Source organism: Anguilla rostrata, chromosome 5 (genome assembly GCF_018555375.3).
Source record: "Anguilla rostrata isolate EN2019 chromosome 5, ASM1855537v3, whole genome shotgun sequence".
Classification (NCBI taxonomy): domain Eukaryota; kingdom Metazoa; phylum Chordata; class Actinopteri; order Anguilliformes; family Anguillidae; genus Anguilla; species Anguilla rostrata.
The window spans coordinates 8,534,968-8,551,586 of record NC_057937.1 but is presented as its reverse complement, the minus strand read 5'-3'; the positions used below and the strand labels follow the sequence as shown (position 1 = coordinate 8,551,586).

General features: G+C 42.7%; 2 protein-coding genes across 8 annotated transcripts in view; both read right to left on the bottom strand.

Moving 5' to 3' along the window:
• Position 1: 1 nt before the first annotated feature.
• On the bottom strand, positions 2-10,909 carry LOC135254614 (NACHT, LRR and PYD domains-containing protein 12-like). 7 transcript variants are annotated; one of them, XM_064334928.1, is made up of 11 exons: positions 10,824-10,909; positions 9,054-9,151; positions 8,499-8,537; positions 7,591-7,855; positions 6,603-6,698; positions 4,483-6,277; positions 3,137-3,313; positions 2,187-2,360; positions 1,530-1,703; positions 1,179-1,225; positions 2-619 (listed from the first exon to the last, which is right to left on the bottom strand). In XM_064334928.1, exons 2-11 carry the CDS (start codon positions 9,087-9,089, stop codon positions 123-125), a joined length of 3,300 nt encoding a protein of 1,099 aa, XP_064190998.1. In that variant the 5' UTR covers positions 9,090-9,151; positions 10,824-10,909; the 3' UTR covers positions 2-122. The 7 variants fall into 7 exon arrangements, 6 of the variants coding, with proteins under 6 accessions (XP_064190998.1, XP_064191000.1, XP_064190999.1 ...); XM_064334930.1 differs by having other exon boundaries at positions 4,483-6,259; XM_064334929.1 differs by having other exon boundaries at positions 9,054-9,120; positions 10,824-10,854.
• A 3,945-nt stretch (positions 10,910-14,854) lies between these two features.
• LOC135256039 (uncharacterized) overlaps positions 14,855-16,619 on the bottom strand; it is a 34,040-nt gene continuing 32,275 nt past the window's right edge. The window contains exons 12-13 of the mRNA XM_064337913.1: positions 16,050-16,183; positions 14,855-15,646 (exon numbers count right to left, since the gene is read on the bottom strand). Of these exons, the coding sequence (XP_064193983.1) occupies positions 15,575-15,646; positions 16,050-16,183 (206 nt within the window). The 3' untranslated portion in view covers positions 14,855-15,574. The remainder of the gene's footprint in view (positions 15,647-16,049; positions 16,184-16,619) is intronic.

Here is a 16,619-nt window from a genome sequence, read left to right as displayed (position 1 = left end):
CTTTTGTTTGCATGTCATCTTTATTTGATTCATGTATTGCTCATTTGCATGCATAATCAAACACTTCAGTCGACAAGCTGTATTAACATCTTTATATTCTAAAAATATGAGTGAGCGAATATCTAGCACAGTGTCATAGGGGCATCCATAGTGAGAGCAAAAGCTGGGTAGAGGGGCAGAGTGAAAGTGACATGGAAGGTGTGCAGGTGGACGGGCCCTTTGGAGGAGATCTTATAGAAGGCCAGGGTACCATTTTGCCAGTCCAGATACACTCCCACCCTGTATTTGGCCTGGGCGTGTACGGCCACTATGTGTGTAAGCTTGTTATTATGAACGGCCATGATACCCTGTGGGTTGCACCTAATGGCCCAGGATTGGTCATCTTCTCCAAGTGCGCCGGCGGTGCTTGTGGGTATCTGGTAGGCCACGCCCACCTCCAAGCTTCCTGGTCCCCACTCTACCTCCCAGTAGTGACGGTCAGTCAGCGCCTCCTTGCACAGCACTGGAGGAGTGTACTCGTCATTGCCAAACTTCTGTTTGCGATGTGCCCTCCTGTTCCCCTCGGATAGGACCACATTCGGAGCAGCAGTGCTGGGGTCCACGGTGAGGTGGCAGTCATCTACCGGGTAACAGCCAAGTAGAAAACAAAAAAGATTGGTCTCAGCCACGCCGGCTGGTGTAGAGAGCACACGCACCTGGGTTGCGTTAGCACATCAGCCCGGGTGCTTAAAGGTGTGCTGATCTCCACAGTTCAGGGCCGAGACCGGGAGCACACACAGAGAGAGCGAGTTTTGAGTTTCGTTTAATTTCAGTTTGTTTGAAGATGACAGAGAAAGTAAACCACCATCTAACAGTTTTAAACGATTTCTAACCATCTAAAAATCATTTTAATGGTTAAAGTTTTAATCTCCTATACTCATTGGTTTAAATGCATACTTTTTACACTACTACATACATTCTCTGCTTAGACTATATTTACACAATGTATCTCATGCCAGAAAGCATAATGAATTTAACTGCCAAAGAGAAAGGATAGGGAAATAAGGTGGTGGAAGAGAAGTACACAAGGAATAAGGGCACTGGACAATAAGGAGTTTTCAGAGACATGGCTACCATAAATATCCATTTTCATACTGCACATATTTTCAACTCAAATGTTGAATAGTACTTAAACTTACATTTGTGCAGCCCTGGATTCATCCTGCACACTCCACCATGGTCCACACTGCAGGAACAGGAAGTGAGGGAAGAGAGAATTTTGAAAATTTCAGCTAAAACCAGTAAAAGCTGGTCTGTTGTTGGTCAAATCTGGTTAAAGCTGGTTAAGATGGTAGAGTAATCTGGTGACCAAACTGGTAGACTAGGTGACTATAGGCGGGTGAACAGTTTGCTAAGCTGGTCGACCAGGTAAAACCAACCAGAAGTGCGGAAAACACCGCTTAAACCAACCTGACTTGCTTAATTTTCAGCAGGGAGATAAGAGACAGACGTGTAACAAATGACCAGGCATTCACACCCTGCCTGCTTACATCAGCTTCTCCAGGGCACAGTTGGGGTCCTGCTGTCTAGTAGACAGCACTTTCACTCCTAAGTCTCCGGGGTTGTTGTAGCTCAGATCCAGCTCTATCAGATGTGAGGGGTTTGAGTGAAGAGCTGAAGCCAGGGAACGACAGCCTGTCTCTGTGACTCCACAGCCTGACAGCCTGCAGAGATGTGATAGGGATATAAGGACTTCCACACGTCCCAGATGTGGGAGAATGCTAGTACATCAAGGCACTACTACCCTCACTGTGTCTCCTGAATTAACTAATTTCAATGTACAGAAGAAATATGACATATGAAAAGAGCTGATGAGAAAGACGCTTAACTTTTCTTTAAAGAGCATGTCCTACCTAAGACCTTCCAAACCACTTACCAACACGTTATTAGTATTTATTTGAAAAAATAAAGATTCATTTACAGTATGTAGAAAAATATTGTGAAAATAAAGGTTAAAGAACAATAATATACAATTAAATACCTTTTGCTGGTTATTCATAAGGCAGGCAATGCCCACCAGTTCTAACCAGACTGCACATCCGTGACCAACAGGCAGCATGAAATGTGGTTGTTTTCACAGTACCAACATAAATCAGCCTGATATCCTTTTTTTTTCTTTTCTTCAAAAATCGTAAAAGGTTCCTCACCCCAGTTTCTGCAGTTTACAGAGGGGATCCTCCAGTCCAGCAGAGAGCGCTGTCACTCCAGAGTCCAGTAGGTCATTGCCTCTCAGATCCAGCTCTCTCAGCTGTGAGTGGCGTGAGCGCAGGACTGAGGCCAGATCATCACAGCAGCCCTTTGTGAGGTTACAGTCTCCTAACCTGTGGAGGGAAGAAGATATCATACACACAGTACCTTCAATCCTGCATGCTGAGAAGACCCCCGACCCCCCCACACACACACACATGCAAAGTGAAATTACACTCCCTCAGATTACTCTCACTGCTATGGGCTCCTGTCTTTTTGGTTGTGAGTAGGGCCTAAAGAAGGAAATTTGCCACAATGTGAATTCGGAGGAATGTGGCTAGCGTTAGCACTCTTATCCTCAAGGCATCACAGCGGGTGGTCGAACCTCAGAACTTACTTGATAATAACAACACCAACTATACCGCCAAGGATTAACAAGGAAAAGCTTGTGAGCACAGGTCAATACCACAGTATGGTTAAAGACAGGCGTCTAAAACCCTAACATTGTATAACATCAGTAAACCAATGATCTCAAGAGAAAATATGAGAAAAATATTAGTTTTGCATAGCATGTAAGGTCAATTTATTTGGCAAGTAAATGATAAAAAAATATTATTAATGTGCCTCCATGGAATTGTTGTTTGATATCATTGGCACATTTAAATAGGGGCTACAGAAGAGTCAATGGTAGCCTTGCCGTGCAGGGAGGGGGGAGCTAAAGGTTACAAAAGAAATCATGAATTTCTGTGGGCCTTAGGTATGACTTATGGCTGACCCACAGACCTTGATGCCCACAACAGTGAAGCAGAGCTGCGTGTGAAACAGATGATAAATAAACCGAGTTTCTCCTGAGGCTTTTTACGGTTTGGTAGCTGCAGGAAGCCCTTTGTGTTCCGCTGGTTCCACACACCCCAGAGTTTGTAGTCTGCAGTGGGGAGTCCGCAGTCCATCGCAAAGCAGCTTGCAGCCTTTGTCCCCCAGTTTGCTGTTGTATCCAAGGTCCAGCTCCCTCAGAAGGGAGGTGGAGGACTGCAAGACCACATTCACCAGGGCACACAGGGCTGGGGTGAGGTCACAGACCTGCAACCTGCAGACAAGAGACACCTGCCAGTCACCGCCATGCACCAATCACCAAGCACCAATCAGCAGTTACCAAATTCCAACCATCTATCACCAAGCACCAACCACCAATCTCTGATCATGTCATGACTCACAGCCAAGAGGTAAACAGTCACATATCAAAAGGCAGTCACCACAAGTCCCATGCAACCAGCCACCCATTAATAATTAGTTGCCAGTTTCATGTGAAAAGTGAGTACTTTTTGGCCTTTCATATTTGATGTGTGTGCTGTCTTGCAACCCAAGGTAGAACTCCACTCCTGAAACAGCAAATAAAATTAAAGTAGTTTTTCATGAGCCTGGTTTTGGAAATTAACTCATATATAATCACATGTAAAATGTATTGCTTTGGCATTGCTTAATTTTCCCAGTTATTCAAAAAATACATAACCAAATGCCAAATTTCATCGCCCTTTATTATCTAAATGTAAGAATTTTTTATTTTATTTAAATGTTTTTATAAATTGGTGATATCGAGTTGCTATTACTTTGTTATTCATTTAGTTTGTAATGTTTAATTAAATCTGGCATCTCCAGTCACACCTGAATTTGGAATATCCAATTTGTGAGCTATGTACAGGCGTGCTCATGTATGCCCCCTGCTGCCAGCCCGGGAGAGTGAAGACAACTTGCTGCTCTCTTTCTAAACAGAGGCCGTGTCCGAAACAGCCTCCCAAGTACCGTGTCCTCAAAATATATACCGTCTAATAAACATACTAGAGTACCTGCTATTTAGTGCATATTTTTTAGTGCGAGACAGACAGGATGCAAAAAATATCCTCCATACTATTTTCCAACAGTATAACCACAAGATTATTCTGTTATAAATGATTTCCACATTAAGGGAAATTTTGAATTGTAGTTCTCCAGTCTTTAGATAAAATAGGTGACGATTTTGTGTGTCCCTTCGTTGCATGACAGAGAAGTATTGCTCAGGTCTGTTTAACATTTTAGTATTTCCACAAAAATTGAAGAATCTGATTGAGACTGTTTGATGATGTTAGAACAGGGATGGGCAATGTCATTCTTGGAAGGTTTGTGTGTGAAATTAGCTAATTGCAAGTTCAACTATATAAAGCCGTGAGATATTTTATTTAGGCACACACATCCAAAAAAACAGGGCTCAACCGTACTCACAAAGCTGTCCTGGTGTGCTTGAGAACGGGCAGCAGTCTGCGATATCCGGCCTGTGTCGAGTTGTACATCCTAAAATCAAGCACGTCCACCTGCTTCTCTGACATCACCAGCGCATAAGCCAGCGCTGAGCACTGATCTGGGTACAGCTTTTGATTGGCGTGACCACTCGACTTCAGGAAACTCTGGATTTCCTGTACTAGAGAATCGTCATTGAGTTCATTCAGGCAGTGGAAGAGATTGATGGTCCTCTCTGGAGATAGGCACTTGCTGACCTTCTCCTTGATGTATTTGACCGTTTCTGCGACCATCTGCGAGCTGCATTCGGTGTGTGGCAGCAGTCCTGAAAGAGCTTTACTGTCCAGCGAGATTCCCAGGAGGAAGCGGACAAAAAGGTCCAGGTGTCCATTTGGACTCTGTAAGGCCTTGTCCACAGCACTCCTGTGTACTGCAGATAATTTTATCCCACCATCTGGACTGGTATGCTTTGACATGTCCAGATTTAATGGGTTTTCTTTACCGTTTACATACAGGAAGTGTACAGACAAGGCGGCAAGGTACTCTTGAATGCTAAGATGCACAAAGCTGTATGTTTTCTCCTCATACAGCACTGATTCCTCTTTGAAGATTTCTGTGTACAACCCAGAGTACTCTGGAGATTTGCTGGCATCAATGCCAGACTCTTTCAGGTCTTGCTCATAAAATATCAGATTGTTCTTTTCCAAATGTTGAAAGGCCAGCTTTCCCAGGTTGACAGTTATTTCTTTATCGGTCTCTTGCATTTCCTTTGTGTTTGTTTCCATACCTCTATGGTACTTCTGGTTCTTTATCATAATTTGAATGCGCAGGAATTGCGTGTACATTTGAGTGAGAGTCTTAGGGATTTGCCCACCCTCAGATTTGTCCAGTAGACTCTCGAGAACAGTTGCTGAAATCAAGCAGAAGACTGGAATATGACACATGATGTGGAGGGTCCGTGATGACTTTATGTGTGAGATAATTTTGTTGGCCAGGTTCTGATCATTAAATCTCTTCGTGAAGTACTCATCTTTCTGTGGGTCGTTGAAGCCTCGAACCTCAGTTAGCCTTTGGATGCACTCAGGAGGGATCTGACTGGCTGCTGCTGGTCGGGATGTGATCCAGAGGAGAGCAGAGGGAAGCAGATTTCCCTGAATGAGGTTGGTCAGCAGCATGTCCACTGATAATTCCTCCGTTTCATCGTACCACGGCTCGTTGCTATGGAAATTTAAGGGGAGCCGACACTCATCCAGACCATCGAAGATGAACAACACTCTCCTGCTGTTGAGGTCCACCGCAGTGCAGTGTTTGACCTCGGGGTGAAAGTGCCGAATGAGTCCCAGCAAACTCAACTTTCTGTCCCTCATCAGATTCAGCTCTCGAAAAGGGAGAGGAAATATCAAATCAATACCTCGGTTTGCCTTGCCTTCCGCCCAGTCCAAAATGAACTTCTGCACAGAGACTGTTTTGCCGATGCCAGCTATTCCTTTGGTCAGAACAGATCTTCTAATGTGGTCCTCTTGTCCGGGCAAGGGCTGGAATATTTTGTTGCATTCAATTTGCACGTCCTGTGCATGAGTTTCTTTGGATGTTGACTCGATGTTCCAAACCTCATGTTCGGTATTGACCTGTCCGCATTCACCCTCGGTTATGAAGACCTCAGTGTAGACCTTGGTGAGCAGGGCCGACCGTCCGTGCTTGGCCACTCCTTCAAAGATATGTTGATATCTGTTCCTCAGCTTAGCTTTCAGCTTCTCTTGGTCTGCTCTCAAAGATGCATCTAAAAATAGGAGGATAGAAGCAGGGTTAGTTGGTTGTGGGTCCTGACTTAGCAGCAGTCTAGTGTTTAGCAGGCCATGACCATTGGTCAGTTCATAATTATTTACATGTATGGCACAGCAGATTATTCTTATTAATTCTGGGCACTTTGTGCTTTGTTTTGTGATTTAACAAAGTCTAATATTTGGGGCTGTGTGGATGTGTAGTAGTAGAAGTATTTATAAAATGCTGCAACGTTCCCTGGATGCCTGCGTCTGCCAAATAAGATTGCTATGTCTCCGCAGTCATACTGTAAAAATATCTGATGTATGAAACTGTCAATTTACCATGTTCACTGACTGCAGGTGGGGGCTGTGGCTGACTGGCTGTAATGACCCCTGAAATCGTTCCTCCAGGGGCCCTGGGGTTTTCCCCGTAACTGGCTGCCAAATGTGACAGGAAGAGTGTCAGGACACAGAGACACACACATACACATGCACATACACACATATGCACATACACAAGCATGCGTGCACACGCACATATGCGCACACACACACACACATACAAACACATTACATCACATTTGTTTGGCAGATTTTTTATCCAAAGCAACGTACAATAAGTGAATGCCGAAGGTCACTGGAACAACTACAAGTCACAGGTCAGATAAGGTACAAAACTCATTATGTAACAGTTATTCATAGCCATGAACACATTAAATCCAGTTCACACAGTAAGTATAGCCTTGGTCAAAAAGTTATGGTAAGTCAAACTAGGAGGCATGACAATGTCTTGACTCTCACAAAAAGGACAGCTATATAAAAGGCATGCATAATGTTCTATTTCTTTCACTCTCTCTGTGTCTCTCTCTAGGGGATGCTACCTCCAGGTTGTCTGAAGAGCTGTTGGGGTGTGATGCTGTGTGGTTGAGTGTATATAAGGTGTAGGGGGATGTTGGTTATAAGTGGGGGGTTGGGAAGGGAAGTTTTATTTATTTAATTGTTTGTATGTGTTTGGGGTATGTTTGCTTCTTCGTAGGTGACATGATCGAGTATAGGCAGTCAAGTCACTCTCCCTCTCTCCCCCCCCCCCTCTCTGTTTCTCTCTCTCCCTCTCTCTCCCCAGCCCTCGGTTTCTCTCTCTCCCTCTCTCTCCCCCCCCTCTGTTTCTCTCTCTCCTTCTCTCTCGCTGTATGCCTGTGCTGGGTACACGGGTTTGTTTTTTGTTATTGGGGCTGTTTCTTTGTGTGGTTTTAAAAATAAATAAAAATCTCTCTCTCTCTCTCTCTCTTGCTGTCTCGCTCTGGCCAAGAAGAAAAACAGAAGGTCTTACTGCTCTCCAATCCCCTCTGCAGTGTTACCGCTTGCTCATTCAGGTTCATCTTCTCCAGGATGTACAGCGTGACCTTCACAGCGCCCTCACTTCCATAGTGCACCAACATTTGTTCTGCAGTCTTGGTCCTGCTTGACCCCTCTAGGCAACTCCTTGAAATGGGATTGTATCCCTGTGGTGGTTCATGACTCAGATAGGAATGAAATCTCTCTAGCTGGTTGCTCAGAAGATCATCCAGATGTTCCAGGAGCAGAGAATGAACAATCTTGAGTGAAATAAAAAACCAATGTGAGACTAGTCAGAACACAATGGGCCAATGAGCTTCTGGCCTCCAATTTCATATTCACTCATATTAACCCATGAAGAAGTACAGAGAGACACCCCAAGCCATACAGTGTTATGACGCATAAAATTGTGAATATGACCTTTTTTGCTGTGGGCTTGGTCATTGTGGGCTTTCGTAGATAAAAGATAAAAAACCCTTCAGAGAAGAGTGGGGAAAATAGTAATTTACAAATGCATGCATACTGTTTTTCTATAAAATGCCTAATTTTAGCCTCTCCTGCTGTTGTCCACAAGCACAGAAAGCAACATCTTGAACCACAGCACACAGGACAATGGCAGATGCTGAATGATTCAGAAAGCACTGCTATCACTTCATTTCAGTTATGTAAGTAAACAGTACAGATTATACTTTCTTTTAAAAAGTATATTATAAAGTTTTCACTTTCCGCCTGTGTCTGATAAAGTCAGCTGTATTCACTGGTTTTTATAATGTATGGTATGGTTAAGTAAAAGCTGAGAGTGATCTCCATTCTGTTTGGATTTTCCATTTCTCTGTTCTACCCGCTCTCTCTCATTCTCTGATTTGCATGTAGATGGAAATCTTGAAAATCTCTGCCACTTACCTGCTCCTCTCCTCCACAATCTCCAATGTCTGAGACATTCTGATGTACAGTTAGGGAGGACTGGGGTTAGTATTTTTATGACATGCCATGCTTTTGAATGTGATTCAGGCCTGAGGCAATCTGTTGAAAGAATGGCTCTGCAGAGTGTACAATGGAGTTCTGATTGTAAAACACTGACAGCAATACAGAATGTAAGGAGCTCTTTATATTTTTTCTAATTGCATACTCTGGGCTGTGGTGTAAATTTTCAGGCACGTTTTCTCATGGTCCTGTTGTCAAAAGAGCCTGATGCTCAGTGTGGAGGGAGGCACATCACATGCGACCACATCGAGGCCCAGTCGTTCCCTTATAGAGCACATTCAATGAGAATGCGTGCTGCACCTGAAAGGGTGGAGTCCATAGGAACCACCATGAAAGGAGACAAGCTCTCCCATTTCAGAGACGTGTGTGAATAGGATGATTATTACGTTTCATGACAGCACTGTGTAGTTTGAGGCCATGTTAAAAGTGATGTCTTATATCAGATTTGGGGGGAGGGGAAGTCCCCTTACTCACCCTGTCCCCCTGGTAGGGGGAGCCACAGCGCTTCATCCTTCGGTTTCCGGGGTGTCCCTACTTACAGCTGGAGTGGAAACACATCACCCCCTCAGCATCTAACAGAAACAGAGGTGAAAGGTCACACTGTCCGTCCGTCCGTCCGTCCCAATTCCACACCAGAGCAATGATCCAGAGATATTTTTTTTCCACTTAGTGTTTTGGTGGACTAAGTTCCTGGACAGTATTTCCCAATCCTTATCTTGGAGTATCGATGTATATGGCGTATTGGCGGGGGAAAGAGAGATTCTGTGGCTGTGGATTGTGGATCATTTATGACTGCAGTTCAGAATTGAGGAACAGGTTGGTTGAGCAATAGCTGTGATGATAGTCAAGAATATTACGTGTGCAGTATAAGGAATATTAGAATAAGAGCTGCCTGTCTTATAAGCTTCTGTTAAGTTAGACATCAGTATTTTTCATTTAAATCAAAATCATTGGCTGTTTTCATTACTACCTTTATGTTAATGCAAAGTGTTAAAGAAAGGAAATCGTATTGCATATACAAGCATATACTCTCTGTGCATGTTTAAAAAACTCAGTTCCTAAAACTGTACTGACCACAAGCAATGAGGTTGTTTCATATTCATACAAGCGACTTGGCCCTTTGTATCTTTATATTGCCCGTTCATATTTTCTTTGGTTTCTGAGAATATTGCCTCAACTTATCGAGACAAAACCCTTAATCTAAATGCTTATAAAATCAAATGTGGGCTTTAAAACTGTACACACCATAAAGCACCCTTCTTATGACGTTTAATGCCCTAAATCATCAAATGCAATACTGAGATAAGCACACAACACATATGAATGAATACTTTGTATAAATTTGAAGACTTACATAGAATCACTCATAATTCCAAGTTTGTAACTTTACTGTGCAAATTAACCATAACTTTATCTTGTTTTCACAACGTGCTTCCTGGACCACAGTTTTTGCCCAGGGACAATTGCTGAAATTAATATTTGAATTTGTTGTTAGCATTAGTTAGCACAAGTATTGACAGTAATTATACTTTGTGGAGCTATGTGACCTGCTACTATTATTTCCAATAGTCTTACTATGCAAACATAGCACATTTAGAAAATGTACTTACTTTCACTTTCTATGTTACTCTGACAAACTGTACATGTTTGACGAAGATAACATGCAAAATATTTGTTGAGTTTAAACAAATAGTAGATAACGTTCCCATTGTATACATTGTTCACACAGATATAAAAACACATTCTTACATGGCACAATTAAAACCAAGTAAGGCCAACATTTTTGAATACACGTAGAAAAACAATGGTGGCATTGCTTTAGAATATGGCTTCTATTTGTTCCATGAGAAATACGTGAAAGTTTACTTGTTACTTACATTTTTTAAAATTTGCTTTTTCAGATGTATAAAGCATGTGAATAAGCAGGATTTCAAATTTCATGTTGAATACTGCCCCCAAAACAGTATTTTCCTTCCTAACAGGAAGCTCACTCCTCCCCATGCAGTGTTGCAGTCTTGTGAGGGTGAGCTTTCTTTTTAAATATAGTATTTTTCCCCATCAGTCAGTGCAACCAACTTTAACTACTTTTTTAAGAAGAGAATCTTTAAGTTATCACACGATGCACTCTGCGTGAACTTTTGCACGTGCGACATACAGTTCTCTACTGCTAAGGGACTGATGAAATTACTAACCAGAGTTTTTAGACTGATCCCTACTCAATTTATTATCGTCATCTGTACTTACAGCAGGTCTTCTCTCCTTTCTTCTGTTGATCTTTTAAACCTGTTCCGCTTGCATTTCCTCTTTTCGGCATTTCTCTCGCGTTCTCCTCCCTCCTTCCAGCTTCCACCATACTCCACTCTTCCACTAATTCGCGTGTCAGCTGTCGTGTACAGCCTAGTCATGATAAAAAGCTCTCTGCTCCAGAAAAAAATAACTTTTATTGGATTTGCAAATCTTTTTACCAGGAAAAAAACATTCATACCAGAACATTACACATCGCCTGTAAATATAGGGAACATAATTATGCGAAGCCTACTGCAGCCCCGATTAAATCCGGACCGTAACTGTGTCCTTTAGTTCCACAGATTGAGGCACAATTAGACACAGAAGAAAGGAGAAGACATTAGAAATTAATTTCAGGAGGCACAAAAAAAACTACTTAGCATGCTCGTCAGACTCCGGTCCACGCAGAGTTGGAATATCAACGTTCATAATGTAAAAGTCTTCCCCAGTATTTGTTCCAGTCACCTGGCTTTTCTTCTTAGCGCAGTTCCTCAGCCAGGAGGTGGTAGTACGCATTAATGAAATGAGCTGGGCTGGCTGAGTTAATGGGTGGAAGAAACACATGGCAGGAGCTTTGCTTTCTGACCACTGGACTTTCCACCTCTGCTGGTACTGATAAGGTGCAGAGGTGTCACTGGAGGGGTAGGGACCGCACCGGGTGTCACCAACCCTAGTGACGCCACTGATAAGGTGCACCAGCTGTGCAAAGAAGTGTGTACTGAAAAGCAAGTGTCCCTAAATAAGCAGCAGTACAGTCTGCATCTTAAATGGGGGTTCATTGTTGGTGGAGCTAACATACAAACAGCACACGCACACAGCAGAAGTAATATGAGTTCTTTCAGGAAACAACCTTGCCGGAGGGAATGTAGGAACTCCACCTGAGTGGATGGAGTTTGCTGGGGGCCCCTCAGATCAGCCAGAAAGATATCAAAGTATCTTTGAAGGAGTGGCCAAGCACAGACGGTCAGCCCTGCTCATCAAGGTCTACACTGAGGTCTTCATAACCGAGGGTGAATGTGGACGGGTTAATGCCAAACATGAGGTTTGGAACATCAAGTCAGTATCCAAAAAAAAAAAAAAACAGCTACAGAAGATGTGCAGATTAAATGCAACAAAATATTTAAAACATAGTGAAACAAGTGTATTACAACAATTGCTTTGTAAAACTGTGTCAGTATAATAGCAGCCTTTCAGCATGAATAAATGGAAATTGCAAGTGCTGTTCCATTGTATTTTTATATGTCAGAAAGTCTGCTCAAGCAGAGGTGCTACATTAAAATGAATCTGTTCATGGGTAAAAAAAAATTTTTTTAAAAACGAATCTGTTCATGGGTAAAAAGAGAAAAAAAAAAACAAAAGCAGGGATTTTGGGTCGGGGAATGGGCACTGTAACAAGCCTAGGTGTGTTGTTGTTGTTATAGGGAACCTTTGGGTGTCTCTTGGGTGAGATCCAGCCTTCATCCTGTGCTAGGTTATTCCAGCCATACTGAAAGTACAGTGTGAGATATTCATTTTCTCTGCGCCATTTTGAATGGGCCATTGATGTTGTAAAAAATAAATAAAAAGCTCTAAAAGCATTCTGATCTCAATTGTTGGCCTGAGCCACATCTAAACGGAATTTCCTTCTCTTCATAATAATTAAAAAAAAAAAAAAAAATTTCCATCTTCTCTTGCTCTGAGATCTCCAAGCATTATAATTATAATTAGAGGAGAGCAGTAACAGCTTGCAGTGCAAATGCAAATCCATTTTCCAACAGGGGTCCAGAACGGAGCTGCCTCTTTCCATGCAGCCCATCCCATGGAAGATGGGCATGAACGCGCAGACTGAGTCACTGCAGAGGAGAATGGAGTGGTAATGGTATGGCTTTCTCTCAGTAATGACTGTTGAAGTTTGCCTGCCCCCTGGATCCCCCATTATGCCTAGGGAGGGAACAGATAGAGTGTCAGGTCACAGAGACACACAATATAACATATACCCTTCCTCAATGAATCACTGACTCTTTTGCACAATAACTTGCCAGCTCCATCGCTGAAGGTCTACTGCAGTATTTCTGCTTCGCCACTAGGGTGAGCCACAGCCTAATAATTTGGCAAATGGCTATGTCCTGGGAAATTTCACAACATTGCAAATAGACAACCGGAGTATTTTAATTAAGAAGAAGACATGCTGTATGCATCTGGCCATTCACAAGTATCTTGCTGCTTTGTTTGCTCTCTACCTCTGCCCTGGACAGAACAGAAATGTACTTCACCAAGAGCATCATCAGTCACAAATATTCCTCAGATGAAGCAGATCATTCCAAGGAGGAGGAGGAATATTTGACTGAGGAGCTGGGTGCGTAGACAATATAAATATTACACATCGATCGAGAGCCTTTCCCACAAAGCCTGTACACCAGAGCTGCCCAGCCCTGTTTCCTGGAGATCTACTGTCCTGTGCAGTAGGTTTTCATTCTAACCCTAATTTGGCACACCTGATTGCACTAATTAGCAGCTCAGGGAGATCTCTAGATCTCTATGTAGACAGGGGCTGTCCTGTTGGCTGCAGTGTAGGCGAGGGTCAGAACACTGAACTTGTTCCTGGCAGCGACCGGTAGCTAGTGGAGTGACCTCAGCAGAGGAATGACGTGGGAGAACTTGGGAAGGTTGAAGACGAGTTGGGCAGCAGCATTTTGAATCATCTGTAGTGGCTGTATGCCAAAAGCTGGCAGGCTTGCAAGGAGGGAGTTGCATTAAGACAGGAGGTCACCATCGCCTGGACAAGCAGCTAGGTGGAGTGCGTAGTCACTAATTAGCAGCTCAGGGAGATCTCTAGCTGTTGAATGAGGTGTACTTTGTCAGCACTGGAGTGAAAACCTACAGGATGGTAGATGTCCAGGAACAGGGCTGGGCAGCCCTGCAGCACACCAAAGCTGCACCACTCCTGGAGGGCTGGTCTGCGTGCTGGTTTTTATTTCATCCAGTATCCAGTTACCTTAGTTTGAGTTTTCTGATGGCTTCACTGCTTCACTCCTGTACTTGAGCACAGTAAAATTTTTAGGATAAACTTACAGTCTGCGGCTACAGCTGGTGCTTAGAGAAATGTCAGATAAAGATACGATAGAGCTAATTAAATAACTAAAAGCAGAAAACAAAATCACAGGCACAACATCCTGAAATGGATCAGCCCTCATTGTGCTTCCTGCTGTGGAGTGACCATGATACGGCTCCTGTGTTCTCACACCATAGACGCTTCTCATGTAACCAGAGCAACTTCTGTCAATGTTTAATGGATGGCTGCTAGTGGATGAGCTATAAACAGAACAGGGCATTGTTGCTCTTCAACTGCCTCCTGGAAAATCCCGTTCTGAAAACAATCCAAATATTGACACTGACCTCGCGCTCGGGCGTACTGGGGGATCGATGTTTGCTAAACAAAGCTGTTGAAACATTCGGACGAAAACGTCACCCTGAGAGAGTCTGAGCTCAGAAAAAAAAGGATTATATACACGGTCAAACAGCACGCCCTGTGGCCTACTGGAGGTTGAGGCTGATGGGAAGGTCATAAACAAAGCTGGGCAGCTCGCGGGGGTAATGGAAGACAAACAGAGCACGGTCTCAGTTTCATTGCAGATTTGTTTGGTAACCAGTAGTTACATTTTTGCCTGTCATAAAAAAAGCTGGTGGATAGCACTCAGCAGCCCACAAATCATGTACTCTTAATAGCTTATTCAGTGCAAAATATTGCATTTCTTGATTTGTCACTTTTTGCAATGAAGGAAAAACAAGAGATATAAAGATAACATTTGTATGTGAAATACACTGTACTTACTTGTACAATTGTAATTTGCTTTTTAAGAAATGTATTGAAAAAGACATACTGTAAAACATACAAATTATTTCCACTTTGGTCTCATTGGTATATATCTGAATATTTTTTTTTTTCTTTTTTAAATAGAATGCATTACTATACCAAAAAAAAAATCGAAATCAGAGCGAGACTTGAGAGGCCTGGTGAAAGCAAATCTTTACTTGAGACATCAGCGTCAAAAATAAAACAACCTGGAGCTGCACACAGGCAAGCAAACACAAAGACCAAAACACCACACTAATTCAATAATGACCGGACACGATGTGCAAAACTAAGACATTAGGGATTTGTAGTTTCTCAATGGCACTGAGACGGGGTTTAATATTGTGAAAAGGAGAGCCACCCAATTCTGAAATCTGTACCGCTTTATTGTTGCATAATAGGTATTTTATATAATGAATACAAATTATGTTACAAATTATCTCTCAAATGCTGCAGGGTCTCCTTGACAATTGTGCATTGTGTTACTCCAAAACAATCCTTCCTTCATTCTTCTAAATATATTTTCATTTAAAAAAATATTCAAAAATTACATTGTAAATACATTTTAGTAAAATGTTGGAAACAATGTCCATTGAATTTTAATTTAAATATCCTCTCAAAAATTTCACGCAGGACAATCTTTGAAGACCCTTAAAATATCCCACCTCTGCAACATCCCCTGTTAAACTAGGAGGGCGCAGGCTAGCACAGGCAGTTGAAAGCACAGGCAGGCCACAGGCTGAATGACCAGGTGCAGTATGAAATCGGATTCCTTCTCTAGGCGTTGCCACAGCCAATTATGTGCTACCCAGGGGCTCCCAGCAGCACCTGGCAACAGCACCAACACAAACAGACCTCCTGAGAACACTCCACTCTGTCAGCACTGTTCAGCAGCAGAGACTGTGCACGGCTGAACTTCATCGTACACAGTGGTCAGTTTGATGTTCTTCTGTGAGAGAGAGAGAGAGAGAGAGAGAGAGAGAGAGAGAGAGAGAGAGAGAGAGGTAAAGATGGGCAGGAGGGTGGAAGAAAGGAGGAAGAAAGGGGTAAAAAGACAGGACTCAATTTCTCTGTTGTCATGGTTGTTCATAGACAATGTAAAAGTCCCAGAGACAGTAATGGAAATGCCCTTTAGTGTAATGCAGCCTGCAGTTCAATACTGGTTGCTTTTATCTATATGTTTTGTCTTTGTCAGATAACAGATCCATCATGCCCCTAAAAAGCATTATTTCAACATGACAGAGTTGACAGCAACAGACAGACTTGATGCCAGAGGACTAAAGGCATTATTTTTATTTACAGAACCAGTATGATGAAGGACAGAGCTGTCTTGCAGGAAAACACGTAAATACCTCAACTTGTACAAAACGCCTTCTTCTTCTCTGCAAGCACAAATACATCATTCCCATCCCACATGTAAGAACAAGCAGTGAGCACATTCCCACAGCGAGGGGGATGGTGTAATTCCTAGGGGCAGCTTTCTGATCTGCAAATGAAAAATAAAAGGAAAGTGTGAACATTTTCAAATTCTACCCAGAGGAAGGTCACAGCAAAGATTTCTTCACCGCATAACTTGCCCCCTTTATAATGATGAGCATAACATTCTGCATAAAATAAACAACAGGGAATGAGCTTTGTTGTAAGCACAAAACTATCACCCTTTATCTGGTATATGTTACTAATTTGCAGAATTTTTCCTTCTGGGCAGGGGTGTCCAATCTTATCCGAAAAGGGCTGGTATTGGTACAGAATTTTGTTTTACCCCAGCATTACAACAACCGATTCAACTAATTGACTAATCATAGTCTTCAATGAAAACCTTGATAAGTAAAATCAGGTGTCTTAGTGCTAGGTTAAAACAAAAACCTGCACCCATATCAGCCCTTTTTGGATTAGATTGGATGCCCCTGCTTTTGAGCCTA

Coding starts and splice junctions, on each gene's coding strand:
- LOC135254614 (XM_064334928.1), bottom strand. CDS start 9,089: ATGAAGCGCTGTGGCTCCCCCTACCAGGGGGACAGG. Junction 6,278..6,602: donor ACCTGCAGTCAGTGAACATG/GTAAATTGACAG, acceptor TCCTATTTTTAG/ATGCATCTTTGAGAGCAGAC. Junction 620..1,178: donor GAATCCAGGGCTGCACAAAT/GTAAGTTTAAGT, acceptor GTTACCCGGTAG/ATGACTGCCACCTCACCGTG.